This window comes from Hydractinia symbiolongicarpus, chromosome 4 (genome assembly GCF_029227915.1).
Source record: "Hydractinia symbiolongicarpus strain clone_291-10 chromosome 4, HSymV2.1, whole genome shotgun sequence".
Classification (NCBI taxonomy): Eukaryota; Metazoa; Cnidaria; class Hydrozoa; order Anthoathecata; family Hydractiniidae; genus Hydractinia; species Hydractinia symbiolongicarpus.
This window is the reverse complement of record NC_079878.1, coordinates 14,285,491-14,301,512: the sequence shown is the minus strand read 5'-3', so window position 1 is coordinate 14,301,512 and position 16,022 is coordinate 14,285,491. Positions and strand designations below refer to the sequence as shown.

Genomic DNA, 16,022 nt, shown 5'->3' with positions numbered 1-16,022 from the left:
TTAGATGGAGAGTTCTAGAGTATTTAATGCTCTTTTTGAGCTACGTAGACCCAATTAGGGCCCGTGCTCTACTAGACAACTCCCGGCAACATCCAACGGCCTACACTATGGTAATATTCACTCGCCCATGTTGAATCGCCGTCAAGAGGAATCAAACCCCGGTCTCCCGCACAGAGTACGAGAGCTATAACCACTAATCTACGGCGCCACAAGTCAAGTAAAAGGTTACACTTATAATCCTAATTCTGTTGTTGAGACTCCTTTAGTTGTAAATAATTTTTTATCTGAGCCTTTTTCTGAGGGTGTTGAGTTTCAACAGGGTCTTCCTCGTCCAGCCCAGGTTGGGTTTTCGGTCTCAACCACAGCGCGCCCTGCCCCCTTGCCAGCACTTTCTCAGGGTATTTTGGACAAGGTTAAAAAAGGTGAGTATCTTAATTTTGATAGCTGTGCAAACTGACAATGTCGCTTTGCACACCAATGTAAACATTAACTTGCACGTAATAAACAAAAGATTATTGAAGAAAAAATAGCTTATTATAACTGCACATAACTATTGTTAAATAGTGTTAACATAACTATTCCCAATAGCATAATTGCAAATGTTATCAACTCTATCAATGTGACACGAAGAGCCATTGTTTAATAGTTTTATTAAAAGTTTTGCGTGGAAACTAAATAAACTAGCGAGAAGGCCTTGTTGGTTGCGCAGGTTAAATAAAGCTTTTAAGCGATAGAAATTATTATATTTTAACAAAGATTGAAACTTTAATTTTGATAGAAAAGCTTTTTTAGATCGCATTTTAAAAGTTTAAAAACGAAAAACGGCGATAGAAATGTTTTTTAGATCGCATTTTAAAAGTTTAAAAACGAATAGCAACGATAGAAATGTTTTTTTAAATCGCATTTTAAAAGATTAAAAACAAATAGCAGGGATAGAAATGTTTTTTTAGACCACTTTTTAAAATTTTAGAAACGAAAAATGGCGATAAAAATGTTTTTTTAGATTGCATTTTAAAAGTTTAAAAACGAAAAACGGCGATAAAAAAGCTTTTTTCGATCGTGTTTTAAAAGTTTAAAAACGAAAAACAGCGATAGAAATGTTTTTTTAGATTGTGTTTTAAAAGTTCAAAAACGAATAGATAGAAAGAACCCGTGACCTAAAAGGGACATTCAATTTTTATTTTAAAATGAAAACAAATTTCAGTTTTCTTATCAATTTTTATTTTTTAATTCAATACAAAAATAAAATTTCAACTCAATTTTCGTTTTTCGTTTTCAAATCAAAAAAAAAACAAAAGGAACTTCATATTTCTTCCCACGAACCCAAGGATTACTTTGGGTCATTTGGTGCTAAAAATCCCAAAATGTAATATCAATTTCTAAATTTCTGATTTTTAAGAGAATTTTAAATTTAAAATTAAATCAAATTTCGTTTAAATCAAAAATTGAATTTTAATTTCAATGTTTGATTTTTGATTTGAATCAAAAATTGAAATTCAAGTAGAAAAAACACGTATTTTTAACTTTGTATCTTTTTATTCTTACCGGAACAAAATGTTCCCACAACGAGCGTTTTCGCCTTTTATGCACGTTGAAAGTTATATTTTTAGACTATTTCTTTGGTATTAAAATTTAAAACCAAATGTTCTCACAATGAGTGTTTTGATCTTTCCTGAACGTCAAAAGTTATATTTTTAAATTTTTTTCTTTCTTTGGTATTAAAATTTAATTTGTTTTCGAAAAGTCCCGAAAGTATGGTTTTTCCGTTTGCGTTGCTAAACGTTGCTTTTTATAAAAAAAACTTTTAAAAGTTTCGCATGTTAAAAATATGTTTCAATGATAAAGAAATATTACTAAAAGTTTTAAAAGTAGCATTTTTTTTTTTTAAATATTTAGATCATTGGATTTGTTGTTTTTTAAAAGAGCTTGTGTTTTTTAAATATATCGAGATTAAAATCGCGTTACTATAATTAGTTTCGTTGTTAAAAAAAATAAAAATTTAATGGCCTTCGCGTTTAATTTATTCTCGCGCAGAGTATTGTTTTTAAACAATGTTTATTGCTATGCTTTTGTTTTTAACGCGAAGCAATTATTTTCGCGCAATTTAAAAGGAACTCGCTATCCTATTCTTTTTTTAAATGAAAGCATTTATTTTTGCAAGTTGAGCTTACGCGTACGCTTACATCTGGACTGTACTGTAGGTGCAGTACCAAAAAGGACAGTTCTTACAGGATAATTTTAGACCTCTCGTCACCTAGAGGTAATGCTACTAATGAAGGCATATGCAAAGAAGAGTTTCTGTGAGATATTCCACTTTTGACGATGCCCTAAAACTGGCGTGGGAGTTGCGCCCCACAGCATTCTTAGCCAAACTTGATATCAAGCATGCTTTTCGCCTTTTCCCTGTTAAACCAGCTCAGTGGGGTTTATTAGATTACAGTACCGCGTAAATGTAACTTTACATGTACACAAATGTTAGAATCTCATGTAGCGATCTCATGTCTACATAAAAAACCTTTTATTTACACACAAACTTAATTGCTTTCTATTGTTATCGTTGCGCGTAAGTCATAACAAGAAGATTTAATGAATCCTTTTGTTTTCACATGTAATATGCATGGTATTGTTTAAAGGTGTTAAAGATCGTGATGGCTATTGAAATATATTATTTCACAAAATGAACGAACACGACACATTAAAGTTAAATCATTATATATGTGTATTGATTCGTTCTTATATTTTTAAAATACAATCTAAAAAAGCTTTTTCATTGCTTTTTGTTCTTAAACTTTTAAAATGCGATCTAAAAAGTATTTCTATCGCCGCTTTTCGTTCTTAAACTTTAAAATGGAATCTAAAAAAGCTTTTCTATTGGTGTTCTTCGTTCTTAAATTTTTAAAAAAGCGATCTGAAAAAGCTTTTCTATCGGCACTTTTTGTTTTTAGGTTGAGCATCTGGACATTAAAACAATGCTTTTATTTCGTTTGTTTCTATTTCCTGGAGGCAAATCGTAATTCTTATCTACAGCACATGAAAATTTTCCAGCTGTATGGCGAAAAGAGTTTAAAAAAATGTAACTTATTAATCAAAATTTTATAATCTGGTTCTCCATAACGGATTTGTCTTTTTACTCCACTACAGAGCTGTCTTTGTGAACAATTCAAACAACTTAGAAATTAAATAAAATTATGAGCTCACCATATAAACAGACTTCTTTACCTCTTACAAACCACACAACTGATTATTTTCACCATGCTGCTCAACACGAGGAGAGTAAGTATGCTACAAAGTAGCTAAATTAACCAATTGGAGGAGAGACCCAAAAACCATTTAACCAATTAAATATATTTCGCTACATAAAGTACCCGTCGCTTAAAATCTTTTGCATTTTTTCGCCAAGTCATTGTCTTCTTCACTAATGGTCACATGTTATGTGATAAATATTGAGCAATCGAGACACGAAGCAAAAAGGCAGAAATCGAAAGTTTATACGCCTCGTCTCTCCCATTAGCCCTTCACACGCTCACACGAAGGCCGACAATGCTGCCGCCCTTTTTAGGGCCGGCAATAAAAACTTACTATGATATTTTACTCTTTTGATATATACTTGTCTATTAATTGCTTTGGGTTCCAGAATAATAACACAAATAGATAGAAACAATGTATTTCTGTTGGAATGAGTAGATACAACACATTCAGTATGCGTAGACTATTTATGGAAATTTTTGGGGAATGGGTAGGAATGAAGGTGCCTCCTTCGTGCTCCGTCATATGCGCTTAACCTGAGCGTCAGGTTATGCGTTATAGGCGTTTTCATGCCCTGAGCGTCAGGTGCATCGACATGTCCTGAGCGTCAGGCACATGCTAATTATGGTGTTCTCTTCCATACCCTGAGCGTCAGGTGTATGAGAGATGCCCTGAGCGTCAGGGGCTTCAACATGCCCTGAGCGTAAGGCGCATGTTTCCTATACACATAATGACTACACTAGAGATGCCCTGAGCGTCAGGTGCATCAACATGTCCTGAGCATCAGGCACATGCTAATTACTGGTGTTTTTATTCATACCCTGAGCATCAGGTGTATGAGAGATGCCCTGAGCGTCAGGGGCTTCATCATGCCCTGAGCGTCAGGCGCATGTTTCTTATTCACATGATGACTACACTAGAGATGCCCAGAGCGTCAGGCGCATCGACATGTCCTGAGCGTCAGGCACATGCTAATTACTTGTGTTCTTATTCTACAATGACTTTTATCAACACATTACTTGCCTAAACGGCTGACGAAGGAGGCCCAACACACCCACCAATTAAATTAGAGGCTCCCTACAGACTTGTTGTTTCTACCTCTGGACTAAAACCCTGACATACATGAGCCAAAAGAAATGTCAGGGAAACCTTGAGGCAGAAGCAATTTGTCTGGTTATGTTGTGCTGTGTGCTCACATAACAGTTGTGATGTGGTTGTCTTTAGTTGCATTGGAGACGTTCATGATATTTCCATTTTGACTCGAGTCCATTGCACCACGATGATTGAATTGGTATCTTATCCACCATTAGTAGGCGTGTTGATGACATAAAATAAAAAAGAAATAGGTGAAGAAAATCAATCTATAAAAGGGTGGGAGGGTGGGTAACTGTAAGCTGTAAGGTTCATCTGAAGAACTTGTGCAGTGTGGGATGTTGGGTTCTTATATGCAACCATTAATAATCAAGACCTGGGTAGGGTCCAGTTCCTTTACAGGCAAGTGAGACTAATAACCCTGGCAATCTTTAATATTAGGTCTATATGTAGAAACCACCCCCACTGTGTCAGGCTCTACATGACATGTTCAATGACAAGGTAAACCTAATGTATATTAACCACAATACTAAAGAACTGTAATTCTGTCACCACAATTAACATGAGCAAAACTTGCAGTTTAGCTCCATTTGAAAATTTAAAATTAAAAATAACAAATTTGGTAAAGAATAAAGAAATTCTTTGACAATAACAAATTATTTTGAGTAATAATTTTTTATGATCTATCGGTTGTTAGCGATGTAATGTTAAATATTGTTATTACCAGCTGTTCTATTTTCCATAGTTTAACACCTGTGTAACTAAAAACTTACGGAATAGCGCTGACTGGGAGAATCTGACAAGCAGTTTCTTGTGCAATCATCAACACAAGAGTTTCTCTCAATTTATATATATACATTGGAAAATAATATATTCATAAAGAAACAATTTCTAATTAAGATATAATTTTCGTTTCTGTAACTTAACCTTGACTGTCTCCAGGCAGATCTAGCCTAAGATTGTATCCCAACCTGTCTAAGAGCTACCTTGCATAGCAACATTCCACTTCTCCCTGACAGCATAAATTAGTGCCACAAATTTGTTAAATCAAAAGCGAGCTTGCAGCAAAGAGAAAATAAAAAAATTTGTCCAAAACGATGATGATTGATGCATTTTTTGGGCGTCTGGAAACATAAAATTCAAATTTTTCTTAAAACCTTAACAAAGGTGCAGCCTTTGAGAAATAGAATGTATACTAGTCATTAGCCCAAGAAAAAATCCACAGGTCCCGGCCGTCCTTTTTATACCGCATTACGTGCATCTCACTACTTGCGCAGCTAAGCTACCAGACAGACAGACAGACAGACAGACAGACAGACAGACAGACAGACAGACAGACAGGCGCATAATACGGGTATTATAATATAGATGAGTCTACCTATTTTCACATTTTTACGGCTGCTATCGAACATATGTTATTTCCTCCTTGAGCTGGTAAGTAGGCAAATACCTAGAAAAAATAATTATATTATCCAATCCTCAAGTATATATCATTAAAGCTGTGAACTCTATCTTGGAGCAATTTTTTTCTATTTTTACTTTGATTAAATCGTGATCAAGAATGGTTTCATTTTTTAAATAACATAACTTTATATACCATTAGAATTTAGAATGATTTTAAAATAAAATTTGTTTTAATGAAATCATCTCAACTCGTATGGAAATTGTTTCATTATATATTTTTTGAGATGTTTCAAATTGTTTCATAGCAAACTAAATTTGTGTCAAAATTCTTTCATGGTTGCTTCTATTTTCTTGTAGAATTTATTTTTGTAAATTGTTCAATACAAGATGTTTTGCAAAATAGTTTTCATTGTAAAAAATTCACAAAAAATTACCTCCCACAATAATTAATTTCCCTAATAATTTCCGACATGTATTTTAAAGCTAAAAGAAAAAGTTGTTCAATATCAGGATGCTTACAAGAAAGAAAGCTAATGAGGTACAGATAGTTTATTAAAGTTTTCATTGGCAATTGTGTAGCAAGTACAATTAAGTCTGTATTATTGACCAAGGTGTTGAGGTAGGTTCTAATGTAGCAAAAACTATTGTCCTTGTGGTTTTCATGCTAGCAGGAAATTTTAGGGTCATATTGTTTTTAAATAATAATAAAAAAATTGTTTGTGTATAAATGTTCCTAATATAAATAATATGATTTCTGTGTCAATTTCTGTTGATTTTTATTGTGTTTAAAAGGTTGTTGTGATAAACCATGGAATATTAACCTTTTTCAGTACTGTAGTTATATACTGGTTTTCTAGGACTACCCTGTTGATGAAAAGAAAGGTACCCAAAAGAGGAAAAGAGAGGTACCTAAATAATTTTTTTTAAAATAGACAGGGTTCCCAAATCTTCCTAAAGCTTTTTGATTTTCTTCCCTTTTTTTGGCTTTCTGCCGGTATCAATTTTCATCATCATCATTCATCATTCTCGGCTTAACGTCTGTTTTCCATGCTAGCATGGGTTGGACGGGGCATATTAATGACCCTCTTCCAATCTGATCTAGACTGTGTTAGATCTAAACTCAACTTCCTCTGTATCAAGTCTGTCCTTATAACCTCCTGCCAAGTCTTTCTCGGTCTGCCTCTTGGCTTTGCCCCAGGAACTATCAAGTCTCTACACTTTCTTACCCAATTATCCTCCTCCATTCTTTCCAAGTGCCCCAGCCAATTCAATCTTCTTATCTGGATAACATCTTTAATTCTACGGAGACTTAGCCTGCTTCTTAGCTCATCTGAACTCTTTCTATCTCTCAGACTGGCGTTACACATCCACCTAACCATTCTCATATCATTCCTTTCTAAACGGTCAAAATCTTCCTGCTTCACTGCCCATGTCTCACTACCGTACAACATAACACTTCTTACACAGGCCTCATACAACTTACCTTTTGCCTCAATTGACAGGACTCTGCTAGTCAACAAAGAAAGTAACTCTCTGAACTTTTTCCAAGCAGAACCTATCCTGCAAGTAACACTTCTTCCAACACCCCCTTCACTGCCAAACATATCACCTAAGTAACAGAAGTTCTCAACTATCTCTAACGAGCCACTGTTGTACATCATTAAAGCTGGAAATACTTCATTCTCTATAATCTCACCTTTGCAACGCTTGCATACAAACTGAATGTCAGCTCTTAACCTTCCACTAATACTACTGCACTTCTTATGTACCCAATGCTTGCAAGTCTGACAAAAAATGAGTTACTACCAACCCCTTTCCTGCAAACTCCACAAGGCCACTTTCCAACTACAAGGTCACACTTGGCTGCAATGCTACTAATCATGACTTTAGACTTTGCTGCGTTTACCTTTAGCCCTTTCTCTTCTAGTCCTTTCTTCCACTTCTCAAACTTTTCAACTAATTCTTCCATCGACTCTGCTATGAGAACCAAATCATCTGCATACAATAACTCTCATGGACAAATTTTAAATAATGATATTTCTCCTTGAATCTTCTTGACAATTACGAGCTGATAATGCATCACACATTTAATTTTTTTTTTTATTGTTAAATAAAAAACGAAACATTTGATCAATTCAAAAATTTGCAATGCAATAAAAAAACTTATTTTTAGGGCTCTGACATAGAATATGAGAGCAAGAAAATGGTAAAAAAAGAAGAATTCCCTGTAAAGACTGAAGATTCAGATCATGTTGACAGTGATGAATATTCTGACTTTGAAGAATTTGATTCTTCTCGATATGATATCTCTGAATATGAACTTTTGCGGAAAAAAAACATTGAAAAGAATATGGAGATGTTTGAGGAGTTCAATGTTTCACAGGCAAGAATAATCTTATATTAAGCTGTATTTCTGTTATTAACAGTTTGGGGTGTTCAAAAATCAATTATCTTATGAAAAGGTATTTTTATTTACTTTAAAAAATCAATATTTTACAGTATGAAATATTAAACGTCAAAGGACATAACTCCCTCCCTAATATCTGGTTGACATTTAGCATATATATAACTTTCGAATTTTGAGTCACTTTATGAGGGAGATTTATTTAGAATTAAATCTCAGCATGGTTAACAATAAGATTCTTGGTTATAAAAAGGGGGAGCAAGACTTTCTTCAGAAAATCTATGTTTTTTTAAGAATCAGTTTTCTCCTGTCTGTATTGCTCTCTTTTATTCTCTCCATAAAATTGGTTTAGAGTATTTTTCGCGTTATAACAGCAGCCCTTTTTTCTCAACCTTTTAGGCAAAGCATGAATTTAATATGACTTCAAAGAAGAAGAAGACAGTAAGCGTTGAAGTAGTTGGTTTACAAAGGTGAATAATTTCGTGTGAAAATAAAAATATATTTCACTTATATGTATTAAAAAAAGAATATATCCAATATACCACCCTTTTTGTTAGTGTACATTTCATGTCACACATTAGGTAAAGCTTTTGTGTAATTGATAGAACAGTCTACATATAAAACAAGATCTGAAGCTAGTTGTAGATTAGTTTAATTTATATGTTTAAAAATGTTATGTGTACCATAAAATATTTGTGCTGTTTCTACCGTAAAAAATACATGAAACCGTATTTAGCAAAAAAGAAAAAGTTGTAAGGCCTACCATACCAACAAGGAGGTCACTTCGCATTCAAAAGCTGGAAGCTGATCCAATATCATTTCAACCACATTATGTTTTTGCTGACCCTATCGTTGAACATGTATGATTATATATATTATGTTTTTTCACATTTACTTTTTTGTATGTATCTTCATAGTTAGCAATCCTTGAGTTTGTTAAACTCTATTTTATACTTGCATGCCAATTTTGTTTACCTTTAACACAACAGTGTGAAAAAATTGAATATTGGAAAGACTCATTCAAGTACTCCTTCAATTAAGAAACCCTCCGTCTACAATAATCCTCTCCCCCTAAAATGAGTGCTCCCTATTATGCTTGAAGATTTCTCCCCACGAATATGCTCCACTTTTGAAAGCCAAAGTATCAAATGCCTTTATTGAGTCTTTGCTTTAATTGCTTATGCTTCTTTTTTTATAACTGAAGGAACGTAAGCCTGAAAAAATGTCTATGGAAGTTATCAATGATATAGAAAAATCTGTATGTGACTCTGCAGTCAAGACATGGAGTACAATAAACAAGGTATACACGTTAAACATTAAACAGACATTATAATGTACTTCTCATCTAGCCATACTATTTTAATTTAAAAGGGTTAAAGTTCCCCCTTTTTAATAATTGCTTCTATTAATTTTAAAACCTCAAATTTATCATGAATTTTCTTATAAGTTTATCCCCTGTTTGTCCTTCAATTATTAGTTTCAGGTCCAGCCCAGTTTACTACTGCAAGGAAAGATTAAATTTATTGAATTAACCTATTAAATTTATTAACCCATTTTGATAACATTAACAAGGTTCTATTAGATTATTATCACTTAGAATAGAAAATTAGTGAATATCACAGGATTATAAGAAATCAGAGGGCTTTAAATTTGATCAAGCTCTTGGTGTTTTGTGACAATTCTAAGTAAACAACATTTATGTAACTGTTATAGCTGTTGTATTAAATATTCAACAAAAAAAGGATCAGCTGTAATTATTGTCAATGTATCTACTCCATCAAACTGATTGGTTAAATATAAGCATAAAACACTGATTACAAAAATAAAAGATAAACGACTTGAGTCATCGTAGTCCATTGAGAGTGGAAGGACTAGACCGATCCGCACCGGTCTAGGCTCCTTGAAGCACATGATTTACGTGTAAGGCCCTTATTAGGCTGCAAAAGGCCTTATTATAGCCTTTAGAAGATTGTGCACGTACTTGACGGTATTCTATGGCCATTGCGGAATGGAAAACAACTTGAGGCGTCGTAGTCCATTGAAAATTTTGACATGCCTTTGGTAAATGTTTGCTGTATTTGGGAATTTTTTTTAATAATGATTTTTTTTCAATAATGATTTATCTGAAAGGGCATTAATTCCAGGAAATATGGTAGGTCAACTTATTCCAAAGGATCTTCAACATTCTGTCAGTAATTTTACTTTATAAGCTATTTTACATGTCATGTAAACAATCTTAGGTTAAAACTGACAACAACAACAACATTGGATCTGACTTTAAAAGGTATACATACAACATTTTCACCCATTAAATATCACTATGTGAATTCTGATTTTAAACTGTTTTTATGGATCAAATTTTTAGATATCAAAAAGATGTCAAAGCTCTTGTAGTTCAACATGTTGGCAAAGTGACGAAACATCGGATTTTTTCTCTCGCCATACATCCAATGCAGGAGAAAGTGTTGGCTGTTGCTGGTGACAAGCGGGGTGGAGTTGGCATTTGGGACGTGGTAAGATCTTAATCGCATAGCTTTGTTAAAATTCCTTTCATCACAAGCTGCTACAACTGAAAACAAAGTACAGACAAATAACAATATCTAACATGAACGAATTTAAAAAAACCAATTGAAAAAAAATACTTACTAAACACGTTCAACCTAATTCCAAGAATAATGCAGTAAAAGCTGTCCTTCATGACAAAAATTCATTATTTTTTTGCACTCTTTTTGCCAGCGACATAAGAACAAAAATTCAATGTTTGGTCATGAATGGCGTGCGATTGCATGCACACCTCCGCACACGCCATGTGAAATTCGTGCATGCTCTTTATCACACGCCTTGTTCCACTTCGTACACACGCCAAGCAGAACTGTGATATTTTAGAGTAATCCTTTACCCAAACTTTACCCAATACATAATTGTTCTTCTGTGTTAAAATGTATCTCTAAAATGTATTTCTATTAAATACCCACCTTCATTAAAATTGCTGACGTGAGATACATTTCAAATGTTTTGCGTCGGCTTTGCGTCGACAATATTTTTTTGGTTTTTCGGCTGGCAAAAAATTTCGTCATTAACCTTGTATTGATCTCCTTAAGACGATGACAAATGGAAATGAAATACAAATCCTATTGACCTACCTTCCACATGGTGTACTTCTTAAGTTAATAGTTCTATTCCAACAAGCTCTCTATGTTTTAAGATAAACTGATTAGGAAGTAATTTGTACACGTGCTATTTACGAACTGAAGGTCAGGGCATCATTAAGTTGAATATCGCAGAAGTCGCCGGTGACATGCTTTGAAAATGCTTGTCACAGGCACAGTTTAATGCAAAGCAAAACTGTACAGGAGACTCAATTTTTAGAGTCTCCGCAGAACATCTCTTCTCACAAAACCTCCCATGTTCTTGTTATATTTAACTTGCACGAGTCGCACTCTTCTCGCAGTATTCTCTGTGACGATGAAGGTCGGACTGACTTGTGGCATGGTTCCAAATGGTCTTCCGTCTTTCGTTCGAGTCTCGGTGTAATGCATCAGCCGAGCATAAGAGTGTCAGCATAAAGGAAAGGGGTTGACTTTAATGTTCTCTATACCTTACATTCTTCATAATAACACCATTCATTTAAATTTCACAACAAAATTACATCGGCAATTTTCCAATTTTACGTCAGCAATCTGTCTGCCGCTCTCCTAGGTGTGCGATACTGATCGCACGCCTGTGGTAGCATGTATGCCTGTACGTGCCACCGCACATGGGTGCAAATATTTATGACCAAGAATGTATAAGTACAAACAACAGATAGAATAAAAATATTTAATTGAGCATAACAGAAAAGTATTGCGTGCCACCATTTCAAGCTATTTAGAATATGTTTCAATAGTTAACTGGTTACTGTAAACAAAAACTAAGCTCTTAAAAGTAAACGTGGTACCAATGTTTCCAAATTGTGAACAGGTGTTCATTTTACTTTAGAATCTGTTTACAAGACAGTAGCCAGACTTTTTTCAGCGATGTTATATTTTACTTTTTATGTTACTTAGGATTCTAACAATGGAAAAAATGAAGTCTTTCTGTTCGAACCTCATTCCAGCCCAATAAACTGTTTGAAATTTGCACCGTTCGATTGTAACAAGTTATTTTCATGCAGTTATGACGGTACGATACGTTTTGGAGATTTTCAGCACCAAAGCTTTACACAGGTGATATTTTTTTTTGTTATGTGAAAGAGAAATAAAGATATGATTGCATTTCGTTAGTAGCTTCAGTTCTGACCAAACCCTATTCAAAGATCTATAGTGGACAAGAAATATTTTTGAGAGAAATCAGTATTTAAAGTCTTGCAAATTCTATCATAATATACTTTGGATAAATTATTTGAAGAGTATGTTTAGTTTAAGAAAAAGGAGGATGAAGAGGAGAAAAAAATTCATTTTAGACCAACCACCAACATTTTATCATTAAATTTAAAACAGATGGGAGAAACTCTCTGCCATTAGCTATTCTTATGGGATCCTAGCACTTTTATAATGTGAATGACTGTTATTTTTGGTAGGTTTATGGCTTTGATGAGGACGAAGATAAAAGATTTAATTATTTTGCATGGCCAAGGAATAAACCAGATATGCTACTAGCAGCAGCTAGCACTGGACAACTACTTCAGATCGATACTAAGTCCGGGTAAGTTATTAAATAGCTAAAAGCTGACTAGAATGTGAAAGAGGACAAAAAATCTTACACTAAAATCTAATTTCCATGGACAGACTTGTCAAATAGCTTTTTTACTATGCTTGCCACAATTGAAATTTGTTGTATTGTATTAGGCTGCAAAAAGTTGTCTCATTTAATAAACTTTGTATAGTTATGAAATAATTTAGTAGATAGTAATCCTCTTAATAGAAAAGCTGAGAACACATATAAGCTGCATCAAAAGAGTCTGCGTTGTGTGGACTGTCATCCGCTTAAAGACGAAATATTTGTTGCAGCCTGTTTCGATGGGTAAATATATTTTGACTACATTTGATTAAATTACGAATAATTTCCAGTTTAACATTCAAAAAATCCAATCTCTGTATAACAGGGCGCCCACGCCTTTTTATAACTCCTCAAATTCAAAAGGTCTCCTTAATTCTCCTTAATTTTTTTTAATGTAGGTTTTCTTCTTAAATCTCCTCAAAAATATGTGGTTGCTGTGGCCTGCAAACATTACTTTTTTGTTGTGTTTGCATTTGAAGCAAAATTTCTTAGTTATCTTATCAAGAAAATATTGAGATGCCAGTCTGTGTGTTCCTTCATTTTTACAAGTGCAAGTTTTTCTCCTCAAATCTCCTCAATTCTGTTAACAAAAGCTCCTCAAAAATCACAAAAATCTCCTCAAATGTCCTCAAATCGTCTCAAATTTTGTTTTGAAAAAGAGTGGGAACCCTGTATAGGCAACTTCCTATCCTTTTGTTACATAACAAAAAACGCTCCTGTGTATACATATGACCAAAAATTACTGAGTTTAAAATCTTGATTTGTACTTCACTGCATTTAATTAATGTATAGAACTGTTGCAACATGGGATTTGCGAATGATGTCACACCAAAACAACAATTTCTTATCCTCCTTCTGTGCTGGAAAATCTGTGTCAACTTGTTTTTTATCACCTGAAAGCGGTGATAAATTATTGCTGACCTCACAAGATAACTATTTACGGTAATTTAATGCAATTAGAGATTGATGCTTGTAATTAATCATAGTAATTCAAGTTCTTTAATTCCTGTTTTCAGGGTATTCGATGTCAAAAAAGATGGATGCTTCACTACACCCCCAACGTGGCCAATACGGTAGAAAAAGTCACAATTATATGTCCCTATAATAATACAGAGACTGTGTGTGTCTGTCTGTAACAGGCAAAGTGGATGTGTTTATTTTCCTTTGATGTCGCTGTAAAAATTATGTCTCAAATGTTAAATTTTCTGACGTTATAACATTAAGTAGATTTTTCCACGGGCCATTTTGACTAGTAGGTGTTTCCAAATAATATTATTACATTGTTTATATTTAGCCACAACAACTTTACTGGGCGTTGGTTGACTACATTTCGAGCTTGTTGGGATCCCAAAACAGATAACTGTTTTGTTTGTGGTAGTATGTCACAACCTAGACAGGTTTGGATTTTTGTCATTCTTCACTGCTACCTTGAAATAGGTGTTGAAAATAATCTTTAAAATTAATAATTTCTAAAAAACATTTTATGAGATCAGACACTGGTAAATAAATTTAATTTGGAATACAAACTGAGCAAAATTTGCCACCATTTTTTTTTTGAAGTTGCTTAAAATATTAATACTGAAATTATGATAGTTGACTGAATTAAAATCTTGGGTTAATACAACAAAATGATGTCATTTATATGCTTAGTCAGCAGTAAACAATCTATTCAAATGTTTGGAATGTTGTAATTAGTGTTTTAAAGCATATGTTAAATTCTTTTTCTTTTATCAATTTCTTGTATTAACAGTTATATTTTTTTTTAGATTGATATTTTTGGATGCGGATTGAATGGTCAACTTTTGTCCTTTAATCTTCAACATGAATATCTGACATCAGTTGGATCTGTAAATGTTTTTCATCCAGTTAATAATGTACTTATATCAGGGAATGCTTCAGGAAAAGTATTTATCTGGAAATGAATATTCGTCTAAAATACGTTATATCATTATTTCTTGTCAATAATTTTTTAGTACTTCATACCCCTGAAAGTAACATTTTTTAATGTCATATACACGGCATGATGTGAGATATTCGCTAAAAACGCAACAAGAGTATAATACGTACTTTTTATGCTACAGTATTTATATTTTTATTGTTGTTCTTTTTTACTAAATACTACACAGTGATATTATGTACAAATGGATTTCAAAATTAGATTTAATTTTAACTTCCTTATCTAGTACTTATAGTACTGACAAAAACATTTTATTTGAATACTGACCCTAAACATGCATACATGGAAATAAAAATATTCCTTTATACAAACATAGTCGTCCCTTTTTAAAAAAATAAGTTATTAATTTGCATATTTGTTCCCAATCCCCTGTCCCACCTTACCACAATTGTTTTTAGTTACACCCTTCAAAATTTTATTTGGTCCTGCTTGTAATAAGTATCCAGATAAATATGTGTACATCTTTCTTTTGCTACTAAATTTTAAGGCATTCTAATAGTGACTTTTCGCTACTACAAAAAAGGAACGTAACAAAACCGAAACTGTTTTTGATTGGTGGACAGATTTTTATTTTCTGTGTCAATCTAATTCTGGGGCCTGAGAAAAATAACAGAAACAATCAATTTGTAACATGTCTGCTTTATTTATGTCAAAACAAAAAATCGTTCAGTCAGAGGCCATCCTCATTATTTTCTTATCCTACAAAACATAACACTAGAAAGTATTCATTTATACAGTTATGGTAATGTTTTTTTCTTCTTAATGTTTACCGAAAATGGCTGACCAATTAATAAATGGTTTCACATTATTTTGTAAATTGTTGATTTTATAAACTTGTAGTCATTTTTATTGTAATTTATTTGTTTTATTTGTACTTTGTTTGTATGAAAGATCTTAACTAGATATAATTTTTTTTCATACTTTATATAAAAGGACTCTAGAAATTATTTATAAAAAAACGGAACTGATATTGTTGCTTGTATATTTACAGTAGGTTTTTAAAGATTTCAGGTACATGTTTTAGTAAAAAAAATTTCTGTCAGTCCTTTAAAAAGAAAGGATTTCTCATTTGCTAAAAAAGAGTTAAAATCAGCCAAATAACGTACCATGGGTTTGGATAAGAGTAAAGATAAACAACAATCTAAAATTGTAAAAATCTTC

At 33.1% G+C, this 16,022-nt stretch overlaps 1 protein-coding gene across 1 annotated transcript; it reads left to right on the top strand.

The window, feature by feature from the left end:
- Positions 1-6,185: 6,185 nt before the first annotated feature.
- LOC130641486 (WD repeat-containing protein 76-like) lies at positions 6,186-15,763 on the top strand. The gene is made up of 15 exons (XM_057448299.1): positions 6,186-6,280; positions 6,600-6,647; positions 7,916-8,125; positions 8,546-8,616; positions 8,883-9,006; positions 9,351-9,446; positions 10,387-10,430; positions 10,512-10,659; positions 12,193-12,351; positions 12,705-12,829; positions 13,049-13,147; positions 13,697-13,846; positions 13,921-13,977; positions 14,199-14,301; positions 14,671-15,763. Exons 1-15 carry the CDS (start codon positions 6,254-6,256, stop codon positions 14,824-14,826), a joined length of 1,617 nt encoding a protein of 538 aa, XP_057304282.1. The 5' UTR covers positions 6,186-6,253; the 3' UTR covers positions 14,827-15,763.
- The last annotated feature ends 259 nt before the right edge of the window (positions 15,764-16,022 follow it).